At 66.4% G+C, this 23,529-nt stretch overlaps 1 protein-coding gene across 8 annotated transcripts; it reads left to right on the forward strand.

Annotated features, from left to right (window-relative positions):
* Positions 1 to 1,183: 1,183 nt before the first annotated feature.
* Positions 1,184 to 22,940, forward strand: ELN (elastin). Of its 8 annotated transcripts, XM_048068199.2 has the most exons (35): positions 1,187 to 1,374; positions 6,667 to 6,720; positions 7,097 to 7,123; positions 7,276 to 7,308; positions 8,594 to 8,638; positions 9,111 to 9,203; positions 9,578 to 9,637; positions 9,715 to 9,783; positions 9,867 to 9,917; positions 11,233 to 11,304; positions 11,450 to 11,476; positions 11,682 to 11,753; positions 14,631 to 14,672; positions 15,071 to 15,136; positions 15,419 to 15,463; positions 15,612 to 15,695; positions 15,779 to 15,838; positions 16,771 to 16,875; positions 16,958 to 17,008; positions 17,910 to 18,047; positions 18,133 to 18,189; positions 18,356 to 18,517; positions 18,630 to 18,686; positions 19,552 to 19,653; positions 19,851 to 19,904; positions 20,000 to 20,134; positions 20,230 to 20,277; positions 20,646 to 20,687; positions 20,989 to 21,033; positions 21,471 to 21,512; positions 21,599 to 21,625; positions 21,884 to 21,925; positions 22,061 to 22,090; positions 22,205 to 22,255; positions 22,352 to 22,940. In XM_048068199.2, exons 1-35 carry the CDS (start codon positions 1,296 to 1,298, stop codon positions 22,399 to 22,401), a joined length of 2,217 nt encoding a protein of 738 aa, XP_047924156.1. In that variant the 5' UTR covers positions 1,187 to 1,295; the 3' UTR covers positions 22,402 to 22,940. The 8 variants fall into 8 exon arrangements, with proteins under 8 accessions (XP_066835586.1, XP_047924161.1, XP_066835584.1 ...); XM_048068204.2 differs by lacking the exon at positions 21,884 to 21,925 and having other exon boundaries at positions 1,185 to 1,374; XM_066979483.1 differs by lacking the exon at positions 20,646 to 20,687 and having other exon boundaries at positions 1,185 to 1,374.
* Positions 22,941 to 23,529: the final 589 nt, after the last annotated feature.

Here is a 23,529-nt window from a genome sequence, read left to right on the forward strand (position 1 = left end):
AGCACAGCCGGGGCTGCACCCGGGGTGGGGGGATCGGCCTGGAAGGGGGGTACACACGCGGTTTTGCCCCGGAGCAGCCACGCTCGGCTGCACGCTGGGCAAGAACCCCCGCGCCGGGGCCTGGGGGGCGCGGTGGCTGTTCCCGGCCGGGCCTCGGGGCGAGCGCTGTGTCCCCAGGACACCCCGGCTGGGGAGGGGGCCGGGCCGTGCTGTGCCCCCCCGGCCGGACAGCCGCGGGCGCGGACGGCTCGTTTTTCTGCGAATTCCCCGTGCCGTCCTCCCGGCGGACACCCCACGGCTGCCACCTAACGGCCACCGCGGGCCGAGCGGCGGGGACGCGGCGGGCGGTGGCCGCGGCGGCGGGGCCGAGCCGAGCGCACGGCGGCAGCAGCCCGGACCGCGGGTCCCCGCCGCCTCCCCGAGCCCCGGCACGGGCCCTGTCGGGGCCGGGACCCCTCGGGGAAGAGCAGGGGAAGCGGTGCCGGTCCCCGTCCCCGTCCTGTCCCGGTCCCTGTCCCGGTCCCTGTCCCCACCCCTGTCCCCATCCCGTCCCCATCCCGTCCCCATCCCGTCCCCATCCCGTCCCCATCCCCGTCCCAGCCCAAGCACGGCCGCCGCAGGTGTCGGGGGGCTGGGGACAAACAAGCGGGGACCGAGCTGGGAGAACCCCAACGCCACAACTGCGGCGCTTTTCGGTCGCCCCCCGTCGGCTCGGTTCTAACGCCGCTCGGTCCCCCCGTTCCCCACGCCTGCCCTCCCTCCGTCCCCCTGCTGGAGACGGGTCCTCACCTGGCACCCGAGCACGCTCCGGGGGGACGCTCCGGGCCCCCGCTGTGCCTGGGGCAGCCCCCACCCCTGCGCCCCGCCGCTGGCCCGGTGCCACCCGGGGTGTGCCACCCCCGTGCCACCCCGGCCCGGCCCTCCGCTCCCCTCCGCGCCCCTCCGCTCCCCTCCCGCCGGAGGCTGCCTTGGCAGCTCCGTCTGCAATTTTGGCAGAGCCGCACCAGAATTGGAGAGAGCGGCGAGGGAGAGAAATTACACACACACACACACACACAAAAAAAAAAAAAAAAAGGAAAAAAAATACAGCCCAATAGCCTGGAGAAGCTTGTGTGTTTGCCCTTTCGTCATGACGTAGTGTCCTGTGCCTCTCTCCCCCCTTCTCTCGTTCCTTTTCCCCTCCCTCCTTCCAACCCCCACACCCCCCCTTCCCCTCACATCCTTGGAAGCAACAATTAAGCAGCTCTGGGATAAAACACACTGACTGCGAGAGCACGGGGGCATTGCTTCAAGAGATGGCAAGGCAGGCAGCTGCACCCCTCCTTCCCGGAGTCCTCCTCCTCTTCTCCATCCTCCCGGCTTCCCAGCAAGGAGGTAAGGAAAGAAAAGGCTCCTTCCCCTTAGCACAGGGAGGCTCTGCCCGGACCTCCCCATCCTCCCCCGGCCGAGGAGGGACGAGCAGCCCCTGCCCTGCCTTGGGGACAACGGGGGGCGGCAGGGCAGCCCGCCTGGGTGCCACCTCCCCGAAGGGCTCCTTGCTCCCCGCATGCCATGCCCAGGCAGGGTGGGATGGCACCCAGGGGGCACGCACAGCTCTCCGGGGCGGCACTGCCAAGCACTTTCTGGGGGGGGCTCCAAGGCGCCGCATCCTGCCCAGGCATTGGGGATGTGCAGGCAGGGTGGCCACTGCAAGTGCCGGGGGCCGGGGGGCTGGCCCCCATCGCCCACCGGTGTGATCCCGGTGTGAGATGGGGGGGTGTGTGTGTACGTGCATCCCGCAGCCCGTGTGTGCAAGCTGCTGCGCGGTGGCCGTGGCAAAGCCCCTGGCTGGGCACCACTGCAGAGCACCATGGCCCGAGACCACAGTGCCTGGTCTGGCCCCTGCGCCATCCTCTTGTGCTTGTGTCACCGGTGTCGGGGTGGCTGTGTATGTCCCCAGTGCCACACAGACCCCGGCTGGGCAGCACTGGCCGCAGGGGCTGGGTGACACCTCTGGCACACACACATGCACGTGCATGTGCTGGGGCAGGGGACAAAAGCCACCGCGTGCCGGGGTGCACCCCCTGAATCCTGCTGCACGGCGGGAGGGAGCTGCAGCAGCTCACGCAGCAGGTGCCTGCCCGTGGGACAGCTCGTGTTTCGTGGCGGGGCCGTGAGCACGCGCCGGGGAGAGCTGCTCCCGGCACAGACTTAGAGCTGCCCACAACGGCAAAACTGGGCAAAGGGCTGCGAGGTGGAGACGGTGTGCTTCGGGGTGGGACAGGAACCTCTGATGGGGCTGGGTTGAAGGGGGACAGTGCCCGTCTGCCTGCACGGGGAAAATGCAATGGCTAAAGGGGCAGAGGCAGCAGCAGTGATGGGGACAGTGCCAGAGCCATTGCATGGGGCCAGCAGAGTGGGGACAAGGCAGGGTCCTGTGGGCAGGGGAGGGCAGTGCCAGTGCTGAGCCAACCCCTGCCCAGGGCAGAGCCCTCAGGGCTGCTGTCTGCAGCCAGCAGCTCCATCCACCAGTGCCCTGCTCTGCTCCCAGGACCCTGGCCCCAGGCTGGCCTGTCCCCCGCCGTGCGCACAGGGTCATCCCCCAGCGGTGCTGAGCCAGGCATCTGTGGAGCCGAGCTGCTGTCAGTGCCCGATCCTGAGTAGCTGCAGCCTGGGACCCAGGAGCCATCCCTGATGGGATGCAGCTCAGTCTTGGCCACTCTCCGTGCCTGGCAGTGATGCTCTGTGCTGGCTTTGCTTAACCGTGGTGGCTTTGCTCACCAGCTCTCATGCAGCTGCCATTTGGGGCAGTCTCAGTGACTTTGGCCCCAAGGTGAGATCCCACAGCAGACTGTGAGCGTCTGGGGCTGCTGGCCCCACTCCAGACCCCGGCTCCCTCTGCAGGGGTGGTTGCTGCTTTGGGAAGCAGGTCCCCGAGGAGCTGGTGTTGGAGGTGGTCCCAGAGCTGATGGGGACACTGGAGAACATTTCCCCGTGGAGGAGCGACCGATGTCCTTGCAGCCTGGAGTGCTGCTTGGCACTGGGCAGGCTCAGCTCTGCTCAACCAGCCTTGGGGGCCGAGCTGGGACAGAGGCATGGCCAGTGGCACCCACAAGGGTGGTGGGGGTGCACCCACCTGGAGGGGGCTCAGCCAAGGCGGTGAGCTGGTGGCATTTGGGAGGCTCCCAGCAGTGGCTGGGGCTCAGCCCATGCTGTTCTGCATCCCTCTGGGCAGCAGGGTTGTTCAAGGGGTTGTGCATGGCCCATGGGCCGGATTCAGGCTGCTGTAGGAGATGCCAAGTGCGGTGTTTGGAGGGGGGCACCCATCCTTCAGTGCTTCCTGGGGAGCGACACCCCAGGGAAGACAGAGGGACATGGGGGTCCCAGTCCTGCAGGTTCAGGGGCGCAGGAGCAGCTGGGCTGGGCAAAGAGGTGCTGGCAAAGGGTACAAATTCAGCCCATGGCACCTTCATCTCCTCCAGGCCTGGCCCAAGCAAGGCCACCAGGAGGGTCTGTCAGAGCTCAGTCTGTGTCACTGTGTGTGCTGGGGACTGTCCCAGCTGCGATGGCATCTCCCCTCCCCGCCACCGCAGCAGCCTGGCGGGGCTGCTCCCTTTGCAGGAGCCCGCAGGGTGCGGGCTGTCCGCAGGCACCCGGAGATGAAAGCTGAGGCTCGGGGGCTGGATGGGAGCCAGGCTCTGGAGGCTGCCTCCCGCTCTCCCGTTAGTGCTCGCTCCCGCCCGGCCTCCCGAGCTGCTACCAGTAGGCTCGGGACGCGGCACGGCTTCAAAGTTGCCTGGAGACTGCATGTTTCCAAAACCCGTTCTCCCAAAAAAGCAAACAGCAAGAGGGAAACGTCTGCCGCAGTTGAGTGCTGAGACTCCTGCGAGAAGAGGACGGGGGGGTCTATGGAGGCGCGGGGCTGAGGACACAGGGCAAGGGGCTGAGCTGCACTGGAGCCCAGGCTGTGCGCGCCCATCCTGTTGTGGGTCCTCAGCTGGGTCTTGGATGTGGGAAGAAATAAGCTGTTGAATACAGAAAACAGCTGCATTTCTCACTTGGACTGGAATCTGCAAGTAACCCTGCAGGTAGTGGAAACAGGATAATAGCAATAGTGGTCAGAATGAAATAGTGCAGCTGTAGTAGTGACCAAACAGTACAGAAATATGGAAAAAAAAGACCATTTTCTATAAACAACGCCCCACACCAGATTCTGAAGCTCCTCCATGGGTTATCCCCTGCTGCAGCGGGGGCTGTACATTCAGATGCAAATTCTTGGAAAGCTTTGGAATTAGATCCCTGGGGTGCAGGTCCAGCCGAGCCCTAGCCCTGTGGGGAGAAAAGGGGATGTGGGAGAAACTCTCCCTTCCCAGCCTGCCAGCAGCCTCTGTGCAGGAGCAGACACAGGGCAGGGACCCTTCAGCCCCAGCAGGGCTGTGACTCAGTTTTCCTATCCCCGATGTGCCAAGGAGAGGGCAGAGGGCCCCCATGCCACGATCTGACCCCGAGCCGGGCAATGGGCAGCACCCGCCTCCTCCCTGCGGGGTGTGGGACAAGTGCAGCCATGGTGTTACAGCCCTGGAGCCGTCCCAGTAGCCCCGTGTGGCCCTGGTGCAGCAGCGCAGGGTGCGTGGGTCCGGCCGGGGCACGGAGCTGACTGCTTTTGGTGTCAGAACCGGCCGGGAGCAGCATCCTGCAGGGCTCCTGAGCAACGGCCTCATCTCCCCCAGATCCACACGGCCGTCCTGGCTCGTGCCAAGGCAGGCGGTCCCCATCCACCTCCTGACCTGGGCATGGAGGGGGCTGGTGAACCCCCGGACACCAACACCTCCTCTTTAACCCTCCAGAACACGCATGGCCACAAGGTGCTGGGACTGTGTGGAGCCGAAATGGGAGAGGCATGAAGGGCTGAGCATAAGCCTCTGCAAGCCCCCCGGGGAGCCCCAGGGCAGGTGTCCCCTGGGCCTTTATGTCCCCGCGCACCCTGGGAGGACAGCAAGCTGCACAGCCTCCTCCCGGCTTCGCTGGGGGGGCTCTGCCAGGCAGCAATGGGGCGGGGGGCCAGGGGCTCCCCAGGGCGCCCAGCATCCCCCCTGTCAGCACCAGGGTGCTGCCTGGCCACGGGGACTGCTCCTGGGGACGCTGCGGGGGGTGTCCACGCAGCCGGCCGTGGCCATCCCCTCACGGTGGGGCGGGACGGGGAGGCTGGGCGATGTGTGGATGATGTTTGGGAACAGGCAAAGGAGCTGGGCTTTGTTTTTCCAAACTGGTGTGGGGGGGGGGCAGGCGGGGGAATGTGCCGGGAAAGGGAGCTGCTCCGTAAGGCCTGGCTGGCTGCCGCCCGGCTGGGCTGGGCTGGGGCGGCGGGGCGAGCCGGCCGGTCAGCGGGGAGAGCGATGACCGAGCGCGGCCGCTGCGCTCCAGGGACGCCAGCTGTGACGGGGCCGGATTCGTGCCCCGAGCCGGCGGTTTGGGGATGCGCGAGGCCAAATCCTGCTGCTTGGCACCACTGGGGCACGTCGGCTGGGCGACACCTCTGTGTGTGTGTGTGCACGTGGGGGTGCTGGCGTGGGGAGCTCCGAGCCTGACGTGTCCCCTGACGTGCGCGGGGATGTTGGCATGTGTCCTCCACGTGTGTGTCCCGGCACTCGTGCTTCGCCTGTGCGTGCATCCCAACGGGGGTGCGCGTGTCCTGACGCCTCACCCGTGCCTGTGTGCCCCCCCGAGATGAGCACCTGTCCCCGTGAGGCAGGGATGGGACTCTGTCTCTGCTGCTCCGTGTGGTGGAGGACACCCATGAGCAGGGTGCAGGGGACACCCTTGTCACTGCCATGCCGGGGGCTCCACGTGCAGCACTGGGTGCCCCCCCGGCTGGGTGCCAGCTCTGCCACCCAGCTGCCACCTGTCCCAGAGCTGTGCCACTGCCTGCACCCAGCTTCTGGGTGTGCCAGGTGCCCCCTGGCCACTGTAACCTACAGAAACCCCCAAATCCTCCTGCCATCCCCATTAAGAGTCCCCCACAGCCCTGCCAGCCCCACCACAAATCCCTTTGCAAGCCCCCCAGTGCCAGAAAGCCCTGCCAGAGGCAGAGTATCCCCTGCACTGCATCCTTGTACCCCAAACCCTGTCTCCACCCCATCCATTGCCACGATGGAGCAGGGAACATTGATCTGCCGCACGGTGTCCTGCAAGAGACAGAGCAAGGGCTAAGCTAAGCACCCCAAAAACCATCACTGTGGTGTCTGAGCACCACCGCTGAGCTCCAGCTCAAGCTGCCTGCCCTGGAAAACGGAGGGGCCTGGGAGCTTCTCGCTGCGCAGGGACGGACAGAGGGACACAGAGCTGCCAGGAGGTGGTTCTGGAGACGGCACTGGCTGGGTGATGGGATGGGGTTTGGGCAGCAGAGCTGGATCCCAGCCCACTCTCCCCCCCGGTGTAGGGCCAGATCCTGCTGCCACCCCGCCAGACCCTGGGGCAGCTCCAGACCCCATCACCACCGTATTGCTGGAGAAATGGAGGTGTGCAAGGAAAGGCAACTCCCTGCCCTCGGCCCTTGCCATGGGGCTGTGCATCCTGCCTCATCTGGAAAGAGCTGCACCCATCCCGGGGGTGCCCCCTCCCTCCCCCCAGTCCTGCTGGACACACAAATCCCTGTGGGGGTTTTAATGAGGGTCTCTTCTCTTGCAGGGGTTCCTGGTGCTATCCCGGGAGGGGGAGTCCCAGGAGCAGGCTTTTTCCCAGGTAAGGGGACCTGGGCAGTGTGGGGGCATCACAGGGATGGGCAGGCCCTTGGGGGGGCACCCAGGGCACCTCTGAGCCCAGCAGAGCAGGACCAGGGTGCTGGGACACCCTGTCCTGGGCGGCTGCAGCACCATGGCATGGGGACAGGGCTGTATCAGCCTTACGCTGGGGGTCACCAGCCCAGGGCTGGCATCTCCACAGCCCTGGCCACAAGAGGCAAAGGCCCAGGGTGACAGCCTGTCCCCAGTGCTCTGGCTAAAGGCCTGGAGACACCACAGGGGACACCCCATCTGCTTGTGTCCCCAGACCCCCAGTGTGGGCAGGGCTGGGTGGGAGCTTGCAGGGGTGGGTGCTAAGACTGTGTCGTTGCTCGCAGGTGCTGGGGTCGGAGGTTTGGGAGCAGGTGAGTGCCGGGGACCCTTCTCTGGGGTGGGGAGGGGGTGACAGGGCAGAGGCTCAGCCCGTCCCACCCGGTGTCCCCATCCCGGGATGCCTGCAGAGGGGACACACTGCAGGGAAGGGCACATCTGACCGCTCTCCCTCACTCTCCCCCAGGGCTCGGGGCTGGAGGAAAACCTCTCAAACCAGGTAAGAAGCCTTTCCCTCATCTCTCGCCGACTGTGCCAGCAGCCAGGATGCAGGAAGAGGCCGTGGGGACGGGATGTTCCCTGGCACCTGCGCACGCTTTCTGCCCTGCCCTGCTGTGCTCACCAAGCTCTCGACAGCCGCAAGGGCTCCATGCGCCTTCATCCTTGTCCCCAGCTTCAGCGTGCTGCCACCCCCTCTCCAGCTGTCCCCAAGCCCTGGCCCTCAGGTGTCCCCTGCCTGCCTGCACTTGTGGCTGGGCAGCTTTTGCTGGGGTTCTTCTGGCCCAGAGAGGAGGGGACAGGCAGGGCCACCACTAGGACAGGGAGGGGATGCAGGCAGGAGGATGCACAGCACTGGGCCTTTTGGGGGACTCCAAGCCTGGGGCAGGTCAGGGAGGTGCTGGGGCAGCACGGGCCGGTTGGTTTGGTGCTGGTGGAGATGCCCAGAGCCCCGTGGCCCGGGGGGAGATGCTCTCGGATGGGGACCGCTGTGCCTGGGGCAGGGTGCGCCGGCCTCCTCGGCCCAGCTCTGCGCCGCAGGAGCGCCAGCCCCAGGCGGGGGCCTGCAACCTCCGTTTACTCAGATTTCAGCTCGTGGAAAGAAAAACAAGGCCCTTTATTTCAGCGTAATTAAAACCAAACGCGGTGCAGCCGCGAAGCCCCAGCCGGAGCGGTGTCCGCGCCGTGAGCCAAAGGCAGTGGAATTTGCGCCTGGAGGGAGCGAGCGCTGATTAGCCCCAGATGTTGGAAGGCAGCGCTGGCCCAGCCGGAGGGACTCATTCCTCAGCCTGAAACATTTCGGCTCCATCCCCTCGTGGCCTGGCGGGGTGGGGGGCGGGCGAGGCGGAGCAGAGTGGGAAGGGAAGGCGGCAGTGATCAGTGATCGGGGTGGGGACGCGTGCCCCATGCCACCATGGCCGGGTCCTGTCCCTGTCCCCCATGCCTGTCCTTGGGGCTGTGGTGAGCTGGGAGCACCGGCAGGCGAGGCGAGACCTCTGGAGCAATCTGTCCTGCCAGGATGGTGCAAACGGGGGCCTCCCGTTCAGCTTTTCCTGCTGAGAAACCATCCTGTGCACATCCCCATTCAGCACTATGGCTGGATCCTGTCCTCCCTGCTTTGCACAGGGAGCAAGGAATGGGGTGGCCGGCAGGGGAAGCCCACAGCTGGGTGCTGGAGCTGTGTGGGACGGAGATGGGCAAGGGTGGCAGCACCCCAGCCCCTTCCCTGTCCCCGTACGGGTGCTTCTGCTCCCCCCCAGCCCCTCTCAGCCCGCTTCTCTTTCCAGGGGTCGGTGGCCTCGGGGGACTTGGCCCTCTTGGCCTCCAGCCAGGTGAGCATGGACAAGGACTGTCCCCAGTGCAGTGTCCCCGGAGAACCTCCCCAGGGACTGCGGGTGGCCCATCCCCATCGGTTGTAGGGCAGTGAGGTAGCTCCACCACCACGTCCACCCATGTGGGCAGGCTGGGCAGCCCCATGCAGCAACAGGGGAGGGGGGCCCGTGTCCCCACGGGGTTGGCAGCAGGGTGACAGTGTCCGCACGTGGCACGCACAGCAGTCCGAGACGCCACAGGGTGCCTGGGCGGCAGGGGTGCAGAGGGCAGCAGGTTTTGGAGGGGATGTAGGGAGAAGAAGTGCAGGGCACAAGCCAGGCCGGCACCGCAGAGCTGTCCCCGCGCAGATGCCACCTAACCCTGCCTTGCACTGCCTCATGCCAGCTCGCCACCCCTCACCGCCACCGCAGCCTGGGGGTGCAGGCACCTTCTTGCTCCCCAGGGCTCACCCTGCCCCTTCTCCCCTCTCAGGTGCTGCAGGTCTGCTCCCAGGAGGTGCCTTCCCCGGGGGCATCTTCCCAGGTGCTGCATCCGCAGCCGCTCTTAAGGCTGCTGCGAAAGCTGGTGAGTGCTCAGGGTGCCTGCTGCGATGCTGGGGGGCAACACTGGGCTTGGGCATCCTCAGGGCTCTGGGGGTCCCCTCTATGCCCAGCCTTTCCTGAGGATGGGGGGCTGCAAGCAGGAGATGCTGCTCTCTCTGCCAGCCCCACCTGGTGCCTGTTCTTGTGCTGAGAAAGGGGCTTTGGTCAAGCTGGAGCCACCGGGAGCATGAAGCCCCCTGCCCTGGGACTGGGTCCCTTGCCCAAACCTGGGGGACCCATCTCTGGTGCTCCTTGGGGTGTCCCCTGGGGCCATCCCTTCCTTTGGCACCTCTCCGGCCACCCACAGCCCAAAGGTGGCATCTCACCCTGTGCCCTCCTTTTTCCCAATGTCGCCAGGTGCTGGTCTTGGTGGCGTGGGTGGAGTTGGTGTTCCTGGAGGCCTCGGGGTCCCCGCAGGTAGGAAACGCCCCGTCCCCGCACCCCGAGCCCGTGGCAGTGCTGTGTGGGTTCTCAGGGCTCTCTGCCACCCGCAGGTGCTGTGGTGCCCCCAGGAGGGGTGCAGCCTGGGGTCGGCGCGGCAGCGAAGCCCCCCAAAGTACCAGGTGGGTGCATGGCCCAGAAGGGGCTGGTGGCGGTGGGGAACGACTCTGGCTGGGGGCTCACTGCTGCCTTTCTCATCCCACAGGTGCTGGCATCCCTGGAGCCTTCCCGGGCGGTGGCGTGCTCCCTGGCGCAGGTGAGCTGGGGTCCCCATCCTGCGGCAGCACCCTGACCTCTGAAGGGGTCCCCATCCCATGGGAACACCCCATCATCTGAGTGGGTCCCCATCAATGACAGTAACCCAGCCTGCAAGGGTGGTCCCATCCCTTTGCACCATCCCAGCATCCAATGGGGTCCCCATCCTGTGGGAACACCCCAGCTTTCAAGGGGACCCCCATCCAACAGCAGCACCCATCCCTTGAGGGGGTTCCCATCGCATGGTGGCACCCCAGCCTGCAAGGCAAATCCCCTCCAAAAGCAGCACCCCAACCTCTTGGGGTTTTCCTATCCCACAGCAGCACCCTAGCCTCCAAGGAGGTCTGCATCTAATAACACTGCCCAAACCTCTGAGGGTGTCCCCATCCCGTTGCAACACCCCAGTCTCTGAGGGGATCCCCACCTACCAGCAGCACCCCAATCTCCAAGGGGGTCCCCATCCCAAAGCAGCAGCCCAGTGGCCGACCCTCCTAGCTGGCATCAGTGGTCTCATGGCCAGCTGTGCCCTGGCCTCATGTCCCCGTCCTGGTGTGTTCAGTCCCGCTGGGACACTGCTGCCAGCCTGCAGCCAGCACTTTTCCTAAAGTGACATCTCCGTGGTGCCAGAGGCAGGGGCCCGTGGGAGCAAGCGGCACCAGCACGGGACATGGAGCGGAGCTGGCGCAGGCCATGTGGGGCCGGCTTGCCTGGCCAAGGGCTGTGGGGGGAGGAGACGGGTGGCGGGGGCAGGAATTCCTCACTGCAAAGCAATCTGGGGAGGAAAACTTGTGAAAACAAGATGTTTCGACATTGTCAGAATGGGAAGTGTGTTGTTGCTGGTCAGGAATGTCTTTCCATGTCTGGAAATGCGTGAGTTATAATGAAAGACATTTGTAAAAGGGGGGGGCTGTAGAGAAAAATACAAACAAACAAAAAAGAACAACCCAAGCACTGTCAGGCAGAGCAGCGCCCAGCAGCACTCTTTTTCCCTGGTTGCCTCTGGAGGGTGAGGGCTGGGGGGGGCAGGACCCCACCTCCAGCCTGGGGGGGGCTCGGGTGCCCCACGGCTGGGGCTGGCTGCGGGGAGCACGTCCCCTCCGGCTGTGCCGGCGCTGGGCGCAGGGCGTCCCCGCACGCCCCTGGGTGCTGAGCCAGGGCAGGCTGGCAATGATCTGGGTGGGGTAGGCGGTTGGGTCAGGGCAGGAACAAGGTCTGGAGGTCTTTTCCTTTGCACTGAGCCAGAGAACATGGGTCTGGGGTACCAGCAACACCACGAGGCCCCACCACGCTCACCCGTCCCCTCTGCTCCATCCCAGGTGTCCGCTTCCCTGGCGTAGGGGTGCTGCCCGGCGTTCCCACTGGCGCTGGCGTCAAGGCGAAAGGTCCAGGTACGTTCCTGCTTCTCTGCGCATGGCAGGGTCCAGGGCTGTCCCCAGGCCACCCCCCGGCCTGACCAGGCAGGACATCATGGGCTGTTGTGGAGCCCTGGGGACCAGCCCCACAACTCACGGGGACGTTTGTGTTTCTCCCCAGGAGCAGGAGCCTTCGCAGGAATCCCCGGTGAGTGTCCCCTCTCTCCCGCTTGTCCTTCTTTTCCTTTCCAAGCTTCTCCATCACTGCCGTGGCCTCCTCACACCAGAAGGTGCCTCAGGGGCTTCCCAAGCCGTGGCCGGGGAGCCGGGGTGCCGCGGGCACCCCCCTCTCACAAGGTCTGGTGGCAGCCTGGGCAAGGGCTCCAGGTGAGCGTCTGCTGTTGGCTTTGCAGGACTGGGAGGCTTTGGAGGCCAGCAGCCCGGAGTCCCTCTGGGGTATCCCATCAAAGCTCCCAAGCTCCCAGGTAAGCGGCCACAGCCAGCAGGGGTGCGGGTGAGGGCCCCGAGCAGCGCCAGGGGGACCCCACGTCCTCACTGCCCCGGGCTGAGCCCCGGTGGCCCTGGGTCCCCCGGACCCGGCAGTGCTGGCGCTGGTAGGGGACAGCAGGACGGAGCCGGGCACCGCTGGGCGGGCGATTCCAGCTGCCGCCCACAGCCCCGAGGGCAGATCCTGCCCGGGGCTGCCGCTGCTCCTGCTCCCGGCCCCAGGGTGATGCTGTGCCTTCCGCTGGCTGCCAGGCGCGCCAGGGACAAGCAGGAGTGCTCTGGGGATGTGCGCTGGGCAAGGTCATCCCAGGCTGGCTCCACAGCCCCCTCCTGGCACCAGGCACATCTTTCCAGGAATCCTCTGCTTCCTGTGGCTCCTGGGGGCCAGGGGATGTGCTGGGCATCACCAGACGCTCACCCAGGCTGAATGTCCCCTCTTGGGGACCGCTAACCAAGGCCACCACCAGCAGGCTGGCAGTGGGGACGGAGCACAAGGCAGGTCTCCCTCTTCACTGCCCGCAGAGATGATGCTCAGCCCCAGCCCAGGGGCGCTCAGCACCCCTTTCCCAGCCAGTGCTGCTCCAGTGGCATCTGTCACCTGTCCCCACGCTGGGTGCCAGACCTGCCTGTCCCCAGCCAGCCGTGCCCGGCAGGGACAGCAGCAGGATGGCAGTGCCAGGTGGCAGGGACCGGGTGGCACAGCCTGTCTGCGGATGCCAGCAGCTGGCGGGCCCACCCCGGTGACATCCAGAGCAGGAAGAGGGGAGCCAGATCCGGCCAGGGATCCGCATCCCTGGGGTGCCAGAGTGAGAGGAGGTCCACGGGCTTTATCCTGGGGTGGAGCCCACCCCGGGGCACACATCCCTCCCCACCATGGGCGCCAGACCCAGCAGCTCCGCCGGCTTCCCCCGCCAGGGCCCACGGCCGCGAGCGGCAGCAGAAATACTTGGCCAGCGCCCGCTTCCTCCCGCAGAGGCTCGTTACGCTCGTTAGGGCGACCCAGCCCCGCGGAGATCGGATGCCGTCTGGCCGCCCGGCCCCAGACTGCCTTTCATGGGGTGCCTGGCGCGGGCACCTGGCCACGTCCCGGCGGCCCCGCCAGTGGCCTGCAGCCCAGACGGGGCTGACCCACTTTCTGGGGAGCTGCCGTGCCTAAATCGGAGGAGGGAGCCCCACCAGCAGCGAGTGGCTGCGTCGCCCCCTCCCTCCCTGTGGACCCCTGTCCCTGTGGCTGCAAGGCAGGCAGTGGCGGTGGTGGTGCCACCCCTTGCAGGGTGCAGTAGGATGGCGGTGCTGTCCCCCAGTGCGGTTTCAGGTGCCGGGTGCATACCTGTCCTCCCCGGGATCCCTCCTTGTCACTCCCCAGCAGCTTGGGGACACGCTGGGCTGGCTGTCACAGCCGTCACGGCTCTTGGTTTGAGCAGGGCAATGCTGCAGGTGGGCTTGGGTGCTGCTGAAAGATGTGTGACACGTCCCTGTGTCCCCCGTGTCCCCCGAGCTGCATGCCGGAGCTGGTGAGCGCAGGTCAAGAGGGGACGAGGGGAGAGCACTGAAAACGACATGTTCCGAGGAAAGTCTCCTTTCTGGAGGGATTGCTGAAAATGCCCCAGGCAGCTCCCGCTCCGGGCTGCCCTGACTCAGGAGGGGTCCCCAAGGCCACCCCACTTTCTGGGGGCACAGGTTGATGCTGTGGCTGAAATCAGGGTCCCACCTGGTGTCATAGGGAAGGGAATGGTGCCCCAGAGCCCAGCCACACCAGGGGTGGTCTCAGGGCTGGGAAAACCGGTTCCCATGCCAGCCGCTGCGTCCATTGGCATTGGTGATGCTAGTGGCCGTCCCCGTGCTGGCACCAAGGGGGTGAGCACCAGCCGGGTGGGTGGCAGTGGCTCTGTGGAGCTGGGCTTGGACCAGCAAAACCCCTGGAGTCCCAAGGGCTTGGATCTTAGGTGCCATCTCCACAGGTGTCACCCAGTCAGTGTCGGGCGGCCCTGGGGCAAGCCAGGCGCTGGCGGCGCCGGGTGCCACTGGGGACCCCGGGCACAGCTGCCGGCTGCGGAGCCCGTCCAGCCTCATGTGGCACCTGGTGGAAACGGCTGGCGGGGGGGGAAATGTGGTACACACATGTGGCTGCGGGAGGGGACGCCTGCAGCGACGCCTTCTCACGAGCATCCTGGCCACAGGCGCCGGCCCTGCCCGTGGCTGGGGAGCTGGGTGTCCGCGGGGCACCCCCGCCATGCGCGGCCCCAGCTGCCACCAGCAGGGACGCGGCAGCTTGTCCCTGCTCCTCGGGCTGCAGCCACCGCCATGCGGAGAGGCGGGCATCCCCGCGCTGTCCCATGCGACGGGACACTGCTCTTTCGCAAGGAGCCATCTCCCCGGCTGCGATGTTCCTTCTCGTAATCCCCCCCCCGTCCCTTCTCGCCGACCTCCTAATGAGGTCACGTTTCAGCGGAGGCTCCCAAGCCCTGATTCCAATTAAATCCTCGCGTTTGGAGCTGGCCTTGGCGCAGCCAGCCGGGTACGGCTCTCGCCGCGGGGCTCCTGGGGGGCCCCCTGCTGAAGCGGGGTCACGGGAGGCTCCGGCAAACACACGCTCATGTTGGAAACCAGCTCTGCGTGCTGCAGCCCTCGGCACGGGGTTCACTTCTGGAGCTGCTGCGGAGAGGGGCACCTCCGGGAGGTCCCGTCACGAGGTGGGGGCACACCCCAAAAAAGACTTTCCTGACTTGGAAGGAGCCCTGGTGCTGAGGGCTCGCCTTGCACAGCCAGCTGGCAAAGAGGGGCTACACCGCGGGGCAGAGGGGGCACGGCCACCGGCAGCCAGGTGCTAACCAGCCGCCTTCTCTCCTCTCCAGGTGGCTATGGATTGCCCTACAGCACTGGTAAGCTGCCCTATGGTGAGTGCTCATAGCCCTTGCTCCACGGTCGTAGCTGCTCACAGCGCCTAGGCTTTGCGAGGGGCACCCTGACCCGGGGCAAAGCGACCCACGCTGGGTGGGGACGCAGGCAGGGCAGAGGGACGGGGATGGCGTGGTGCCCACGGGCACCCCCCCCCCCGCTGGGCATCCCGTGCCATGGGGCCAGCAGCCAGCAGCTCTTGGCTCGTGCTGGCTAGGATATGTCCCGTGCTGCAGCCAGCTCTGCTCGGGGAGGTTTGAGGCGGCATCTCCAGCCTGGGGCTGGCTTGGGTGTCCCCAGCATGTCCCCAGATGTGGGGCTGGAGCTGCTGTCTGCCTTGCCCCCCATCTCGAGGGCCAGATGCTGACCTTGCTGTGCTTTCTCTTTGTGTTTGCAGGTCTCGGACCTGGCGGGATAGGAGCAGGACTTGGTGCTGGAAAGGCTGGGTACCCCACTGGGACAGGTACGGCCCTTTCCCCAGCAGTCCTGGGGGGTGGCAGGGACCTGCAGAGTATGGCAGGGGGGGCAAGCACCCCCTCAGCTTCACCAGTCACTGGATGGGATACTCAGCACTGTCTGGTGGCCCCAGGGTGGCCAGAGAGGGGCTAGGAACAGCCTGGGGTGGGCTGGGTCACCTTGCTAAGGAGAGGGGGGAGCTGCTGGTGGGAGGCACCAGTCCCCAGGACTGGGGGGGCTGTGCTGGGATGGCCACAGGTCCTCAGCATCTCCTCGTGTCCTTCCCCAGGAGTTGGAGCACAGGCGGCAGCAGCGAAAGCGGCAGCTAAGTACGGTGAGTACCCTGTATACTTAGTACCCTGTTGTGCTCCGTGGGCACAAACGGGGCCCGTGTCCCCGCCTGGGAGGCTGCTGTCCCCCTCCCTGGTTGGGGGACCGGTGGTGTCCCCTCCCCGAGCTGACGTCCCCTTTTCCCCCCACAGGAGCCGGTGTCCTGCCCGGGGTTGGCGGCATCCCAGGGGTGGGCGGCGTGGTGCCCGGCGTCGGCGTTGTCCCAGGAGTTGGAGGTGAGGCTGGGCTCACCCCTGGGGTGCGGATGCCGATGTGTCCCCCCGTCCACACTCCTGATTCTCTCCTGCTACCCCGGCAGTTGGAGGGCCAGCGGCTGCAGCGGCAGCAGCGAAGGCGGCGGCGAAGGCAGGAGCCTACGGTGAGTCCCTGCTCTCGGCACGGCTGAGCAGTGCTGGCGTGGCTTCGCGGGGTGCTTCCCTCTGGGATGCTCGCCCAGCCCAGGCTCCCACATGGCTCCAGCATCTGCGTGCCCAAGCTTGGGGCGAGTTGAACCCCTCTGCTGAGCCATTGTGGGCTGCAACCCCCCCCCCCCCCAGGGCTGCAGGGGGGCTTTCCCCCTTCTTGCAGAAGCTTGGCATTGCAAAGCCTCCGCTGCCTGCTCTGAAGGACATGGGGACGTGGCAGGTCCAGGCTGTGCCGCGAGGCAGTGACAGCTCCCGCAGTCCTGCCGGGAGGGCGTCTGCAGCGGGCCATGGCTCGCGAGCAGAGGGACAAGCTCGGCTCTGCGGATCGCATGCTCGCTGCTCCCCTCGTTGGCAGAGGGAGCCAGTTTCGCAGGAGCAGGCACGCGCTCATTGGAGCATCCAGAGGAAATGCGTCAGCCCCGGGAGCAGCTGGGATTTACGAGCCCGTCCTTGGGGGACCTCGGGGTCCCGCCAGCTGCCACCAGCTCCCGAGCGGCCACGTGGGCTCCCAGGCTGGGAGCTGGGAATCCCCTGCCCGGGTGCGTGCGTGCAGTGGGGCCGTCGCACGCCCAGGAGTGGAAGCATCCTGGGGCTCGGTGCGGAGCAGAGCAGCAGCCAGTGAAATCAGGGGGATTTGTTGTTGCTGGAAGCCCACACCATGCCCGTGCCTGCTGGGCAAGTGGGAGCGCATCTGCCCTGGCCTCTGGTGCACCCCATCCCTGGGGGATGCGCATGTGGGCACTGGTCCCGTAGCAGGTATTTTGGGAGGTGCTGAGCCCGTTGATTCTCCAGCCTCTGGCTTTGCTTGAGGGGTCCACAGCCACATGCTCTGGGGCCGGCAGCATGGGGCATTTTGGGGTGCTCTGACTGCTCTGCTTCCCTCCAGGTGCAGGAGTGCTGCCCGGTGTCGGCGGTGTGCCAGGCCTTGTGCCTGGTGTCGGTGGTGTCCCCGGCTTGGTGCCCGGTGTCGGAGGTGTCCCCGGGGTGGCAGGTGACTGGTCCTGTGAGTGCTGTCCCCGCTGCAGGTGGCACGGGGGCAGGTGGCTCAGGGTCCCTCTCTCTCCTGTCCTCAGGAGTTGGAACGCCAGCGGCAGCAGCAGCAGCAGCAAAGGCAGCTAAGTATGGTGAGTACTGTAGGGGGCAAGGAGACCCTCGGCCACCCCATTATCCTGGGGACCCCTCTGTGGGACTTGGGGTGCCACCAGGCAGGTGGCTCTGCCCTGGAGATCGCTCCCAGTGGATCTTCATGGGGAAGCATCCAGGCGCTGGATGTGCCCAGCCTGGCTCCCAGCTGCTCTGCCTGGGCCCACCTTTGTCCCCTGCCTTTGTCACTCCCCAGGTTTCTGCAGGCCATGATGCCACTGGTGTTTCATGGGGGTGAATGGATGAGACCAAACTGACTTTGTTTGTTTCTTGTCTGAAATTTTTGGTTTTGTTCCAAAAACCAGTGGGATCCGGCAAGCACCCCTGACTTGGTCTAGCAGGACCGTGGTCCCCAGCAGGGACTGACACCCCAGCACCTCCCGCAGCAGTGAAGCTGAGAGGCTGGGCTCGGAGAGGAGGCACAGTGGAGGGCTAAACCATTGCTGGCCATTTCTTTCATTTGTTTTCTGCATCATGCAGAAAGAAAAAAAAAAAGGCAATAAGTGGATGGGATTTAGGGAGAAAACTGGCAATCTTCATGGCCCCTGCTCTCATACACCAGTGAACTTTTCATTGCTGAGCTTCTCCCTAAATCCCAGCACTTGCAGGTGGCTACTGGGGGCCACCAGCCACTTCTCTGTGCCCTGTTGGGCTCAAAGGCTCCATCTCTTCATGCCGAGGATCATCTGGAGCCCCCCGTGGCATCGTCCCCCATGCTGGTGACTTCCCAGCCTCTTGGGTGACCCAGCACCAGGCGCGTGTCCCAGCCGCCTGCAGGGATGAGGCAGGGGGTGCTTCCCCCATGGCATGATGGCAAGGGCAGACCTCCCTCCTTGTCCCACGGCTCAGCCACTCCAAATTCTCTCCTCTCGCTGTCTGCAGGAGCCGGCGTTGGTGTTCCCGGTGTCGGTGTTCCTGGTATTGGCGGCGTGCCTGGTGTCCCCGGTGTGGCTGGTGTCCCCGGCGTGCCTGGTGTCCCTGGCGTGGCAGGCGTCCCTGGCGTGGTGCCTGGTGTCGGAGGTGAGCGGAGGGACTGGGGACACAAGGGGACAGCGTGGTGCTGGCCTCTCCGCTCCCCCTGACACCCTTCCTTCTATCCCCACAGTGGGTGGCCCAGCAGCTGCTGCCGCAGCGAAGGCTGCAGCGAAAGCGGCCGCATTTGGTGAGAGACCTTCGTCCTTTGTGCTGGGATGGAGGGAGAGAGGGAGGGGAGATACAAATGGCCTGGGCGTGGGGCTCGGCCGCATCCCTGGTCCTCTCTGCAGGAGCAGGGTACCTGCCCGGGGCCGGTGTGCTGAGGGTTGGTGTAATGAGGGTTGGTGTAACAGGAGCTGGCGTGCCCGGAGCCGGCGTTCCTGGAGTTGGAGTACCTGGAGTTGGAGTACCTGGAGTCGGTGTGCCCGGAGTCGGTGTGCCCGGAGTCGGCGTTCCCGGAGTCGGTGTGCCTGGAGTTGGTGTTCCCGGAGTCGGTGTGCCCGGTCTGGTACCTGGTGAGATGCTCTCTAAGGGATGCTCAGGGATGTCTGCGGTGGTGCTGGCCAGTAGGCACTGGCATGGCCACTGCAGGCCGTCGCTGCCCCTCACTCTCCCCCTCTCCCCCAGGAGCCGGCCCTGCTGCCGCCGCTGCTGCCAAAGCGGCCGCCAAAGCAGCCAAGTACGGTAAGACGGGCTTGCTCCGGTGTTACCCCGCACGTCCTGCCTCCTGCCACCTCCCCGCCCCAGGCTGCTTCCCCAGCTGGGGCTGAGGCACTGCATGGGGTCCCCATGGGTCGGGGTGAGGGGATAGAACTCTGCGTGGGATGAGGTCCTGGCTGTGTCAGGGGACGCTCTCCAGAGAGTTGATCTGCATGGAGGCTCCTAGGTCCATCATCCATGTGCCTTCTCATACATTCATCCATCCACCCTACATTCTACTCACACATCCACACCACCATCCCCTCATCCCCTCATCCTCTCATCCCCTCATCCATCCACCCGTCCACCCGTCCACCCGTCCACCCATCCATCCATCCACCCATCCACCCATCCACCCATCCATCCATCCATCCATCCCTCACCTCCATCCACCCACCCATGCACATCTCGTTCCCTCCATTCACATCACTACCCATCCATCCATCCACTATCCACTCCACCATCCATCCATCCATCCATCCATCCATCCATCCATCCATCCATCCATCCACTATCCACTCCACTGTCCATCCACCCATCCGTCCATCCACCCATCCATCCATCCACTATCCACTCCATCATCCATCCCACCATCCATCCACCATCCATCCACCATCCATCCGCCATCCATCTGCCATCCATCCCACCATCTATTCCACCATCCATCCACCATCCATCCCAACATCCATCCCCATCTCCACCCTCTATCCCAACATATATCCCACCATCCATCCCACCACCCCTCCCCCCGCCCTCCCACCCGCACCATCCCTCCGCCCATCCCAGCCCTCTTGCAGCCCCTATCTCTCTTCCTGAGCTGGAGCCCCAGTCCTTCTCTTTCTTCTTGCAGGGGCAGGTGGCCTGGCTCCTGGCGTGGGTGGCCTGGCTCCTGGCATAGGTGGCCTGGCTCCTGGTGTGGGTGCCTTGGCCCCCGGCATTGGAGGTGTCCCAGGTGAGGCAGGCGGTGGTGGCAGCTGGGCTGGCACTGGGACAGGGCTGGGGCACCTTGGGTACCTCGGACTACCTTGGTGGTCTCCGTCAGCTCGGGGCCGTCTGTTGGTGGATGCCAAGGTGGCAGGGATGGGCTTTGCCCAGCACTGCTGCGGAGGCTCCCCCCAGGGCTGCTGACCCTTTTCTCGCTGTCCCCAGGAGTCGGAGGTCCGGCAGCAGCAGCAAAAGCAGCAGCCAAGGCAGCCAAATACGGTGAGTACATCTCCACGCGGGGCAAGCGGGTGCCAGCACGGCATTGCCCCAGCCCCACGCAGCCCCGGGCTGTGTCCTCACCCCCTCTTCCGCAGGTGCCGGTGTCGGAGGGGTGCCAGGCGCAGTGCCCGGTGTTCCCGGTGTGCCAGGAGTGACACCCGGCGTCGGCGGCGTCCCCGGGTTGGTGCCGGGCGTGGGGGTACCCGGTGCCGGCGTTCTCCCTGGGGCAGGTGAGGGCAGCACTGCATCCAGATGTGGGGGTGGGTGGAATGGGGGGGGCGCTGGGGTACCTGTCCTAAACGCGGTGCCCTTGTTTGCTTTGCAGGCATCCCCCAAGTAGGGGTGCAGCCAGGTGCTAAGCCTCCCAAATTCGGTACGTATCGCTGCCACCCAACCCCAGCCCGCTCCCCCTTGGGCACCCCGTGTTGATATTGGGGTGCTGGCCACTCTTCATGTCCCCACATGCCCTGCGGAGCCCTGGGCATAGGGGGGTGGCCTGCTGTCACCCCTGGGTGCAGAGTGCCACCCGGTATGGTGGCTTCCCCCCACCCCGGTCTCCCCGGGGAGATTTTCCTCCCGTTCTGCACTGCCTGCCGCGAGGCACCACGCAGAAGGCCCCCAGGTCTTCCTGCTCTGGGGGGAGGTGGGACGGGTGCCAGGGCCACCCCGGGGGTTCACTGCCTCCCCCCAAGCTCCCCGTGCAGGCTGGGGGGACGTGGTCTCACTGCCTCTCTCTGACAGGCGTTCCCGGAGCTGGAGTCCCAGGGGTTGGTGGCATCCCAGGTGGGTGCTGTGCGGGCAGGGGGTGCTCCCCCAGGGCATGGGGCTGCATCAGGAAGGTGTGGGCTTGTGTGGGGCTGGGTGAGCAGCAAGTTGGACCCTGGACTGGTGCTGGAGCTGCGATGCTCCCTGCAAATCCCCCCGCCACGTGAGCCAGGAGCGATGGCAAGGCCAGTGCTGCCATGCCCAGCGTCCCTGGTCCCCACTTCCCACCCCAGCCCAAATCCCTGGGCACAGACCCCACAGCCCCGCGCTGCGTCCCCACGGTCACCTCGGGAGTGCTCACCCAGGCTCCTCACCACAGGTGGCCTCGGAGTTGGTGGCCTCGGAGTTGGTGGCCTCGGTGCTGGTGAGTGGTGCTGGTGGGCTCGGCGCTGAGGGTCCCAGGGACAGAGGGGTCTGTGCAGGGTGCCGAGAAGGAAGGGGCATCGGGGGGAGGCAGGAGATTCAGGGCCGCTTCTGTCCCCTCCTGGCTGTGGCCCTGTGGGATGTGGGGGAGCAGTGCCCAGCTGGGTGCTGTCCCACCCCGAGGGAGCTGGGGCACCTCTGCGGTCCCACGGCGTGTCCCCACCCTGCTGTCACCGTGCCCTGTCTGTGCCTGCCGCCTGCCCAGGGGTACAACGGGAGGGGACGGCCCCCACCAAGCAGGTACCAAGGGCCCCAGCCCCAGCGTGTCCCAGGCTGTGGGGACAGGGGATGGTACAGCACAGTGTCCCCAACACGTGGAGACACCCGGGGACCTTCTGGGCTGGTGGGGGGCTGCACTGACACCCACCTCTGCTGCAGGGCTTTTGTATCCAGGAGCTGCTGGAAAACCTCCCAAGCCAGGTAAGGAGCGGGGACAGCCCTGGCCAGCGGGGTGACGTCCCTGTCCCTACGGCCGCCACCCTCACCGGGGCTCTCCCTTCCCGCAGGTTTTGGTGTTGGGGGGCTGCAGCCAGGTGAGTGCCGGGGCCAGGGGCCAGGGTGGGACCCTGTCACCGACCGCACTGCCCCTCTTGCTGTCCCCACCCTGCTGGGCACACCACGGCCTCGCAGGGCACACTGAAGCCGGGTGGGCACCCAGGGGTGCTGCTGGGGTCGGGGGCTCTTGGGGCAGCTCGCGCCCAGCTCGCTGCAGGCTTGGGGACACTGCGGCCACGCAGGGCTGGGGTGGCAGCGCTGTCACCGGCTGTCACCGGCTGTCACTTTTTCCCCAGGGGCTGGAGTTCCCGGCTTTGGCGTGTCACCGATATTTCCAGGTACCTTCCCCTGCGTGCCCTGCCCGTGGGGACACGCGCAGCCATGGGGCACGGGGACACGGCCACGGGGAGTGGGAGCGGGCTGGGCTGGGGGGCACGGGGCTGAGCGTCACTGAGGCTTCGCTGTGCTTTCAGGTGGGGTCGGCGGCCAGCTGGGATTTGGCGGTGAGTGCGCCCCAGCCACGCGGGTTGGGGACAGTGGGCTGGGGGTCACCTCCTCCCCAGGGGGCACCCACGGAGCCCCCCGCCCCGCTCAATGTCTCCGCCTTGTCCCCACAGGGAAGCCCCCCAAGACCTTCGGAGGAGCCCTCGGGGCCCTGGGCTTTAGAGGTGAGCTCTGCCGGGTCCCCCCCACCCCTGCCCGGCTTCCAAGCCCCCTGCCGGGGTACGGGGGGGGCTGAGCCGGTGTCCCCCCCCCCAACCCAGGTGGAGTTGGCTGCGCACAAGGGAAATACTGCGGGAGGAAGCGGAAGTAACCGCCCGCCCCACCGATAACCTCATGAACTTTGGTGCTACTGCATGGTCCAGAATGTAAATCCCCAGCCCAGCTGAGACCCCCCCGGCCCCCCGGCCCCACGCTCCCGGGAGGGACCCCACGGCGCGGCAGCAGCGCCGGGGCCTGCCCCCACCCCGGGAGTTCTCCCCCCGACCCCCCCAGGGAGCGCGGAATAAACTGCGGGGAGCAGCTGTCCCCCTTGGTGCTATCGCTCCCTGCGGGGGGGCCTGGGACCCCCCCCCGACACCCCCTGCCCCGGTGCTGCCCCCCGGGGTGAGTGGCGAGAGCTGACCCCGGAGGGGGGCAGGCCGAGCGGGGGGCACGAGGGGCACCGGGGGGGGAAGGAGGGAGGGAGGGAGGGGGTCCCGGCGGCAGGGGACAACGTGGGGGGGCTTGTCCCCGCCGGCCTGCGACCCCCCCGGCTCCCTTCATGTTACTCACTTTGATATAACTGGGTGGGACGCCCTACGCAGAGGGAATCGCTGCCAACAGACTAATAAAGGACAAGTTTTTAAAGGACTCTGCCTCCGTCCTGCTTCTGCGTCCCCCTGACACCCTCCATGGTGACACCGGGGACGTGTGCGGGGACAGCCGGTGACCCAGCGGGTTGCCCTTGCCCACGGTGACATCCCGGGCACCCAGGGGGATGTCCATGCCCTGACACTCGGTGACAGCCTTGGGACACGGGGGGACAGCCATGCCCCGTCCCACATGGGGACCCGAGGGGGTGGCACATGGGAACAGCCTGGGGACCCAGGGGAAATCCTTGCCTTGACCCATGGTGACAGACCAGCGACCCAGAGGGACATCCAGAGGGACATCCAGAGGGACATCCGTGCCCTGTCTGAGCGGCAGCCTGGGCACCGCGGGGACACCCATGCCCCACCCCACGGTGACACCCCGGGCACCAGGGGACACCCACACCCTCCCCCCGGACGCCCGGGGACCCCCCCCGTCCCCCCGCCGGGCCCCGCGCTCCCCCCGCCCCTCCCGGCCCCGCCCCCAGCCCCGCCCCTTCCCCGGGCCCCGCCCCCCCCGCCCCCGCGCCGGCGCCCTGCGCCCCCGGCCCGTCCCCTCCCGCCGGTGCCGCCGGAGCCGCAGCCGCAGC

Source organism: Anser cygnoides, chromosome 18 (assembly GCF_040182565.1).
Source record: "Anser cygnoides isolate HZ-2024a breed goose chromosome 18, Taihu_goose_T2T_genome, whole genome shotgun sequence".
NCBI classification, from domain to species: domain Eukaryota; kingdom Metazoa; phylum Chordata; class Aves; order Anseriformes; family Anatidae; genus Anser; species Anser cygnoides.

What these genes read in the sequence shown, in the direction of transcription:
- ELN (XM_048068199.2), top strand. Translation starts at nt 1,296, where the DNA reads ATGGCAAGGCAGGCAGCTGCACCCCTCCTTCCCGGAGTCCTCCTCCTC. An exon ending in AGGGGTTGGTGGCATCCCAG is followed by an intron (nt 20,688 to 20,988) that starts GTGGGTGCTGTG and finishes TCCTCACCACAG; the next exon opens with GTGGCCTCGGAGTTGGTGGC. An exon ending in CGGGGCCCTGGGCTTTAGAG is followed by an intron (nt 22,256 to 22,351) that starts GTGAGCTCTGCC and finishes CCCCCAACCCAG; the next exon opens with GTGGAGTTGGCTGCGCACAA.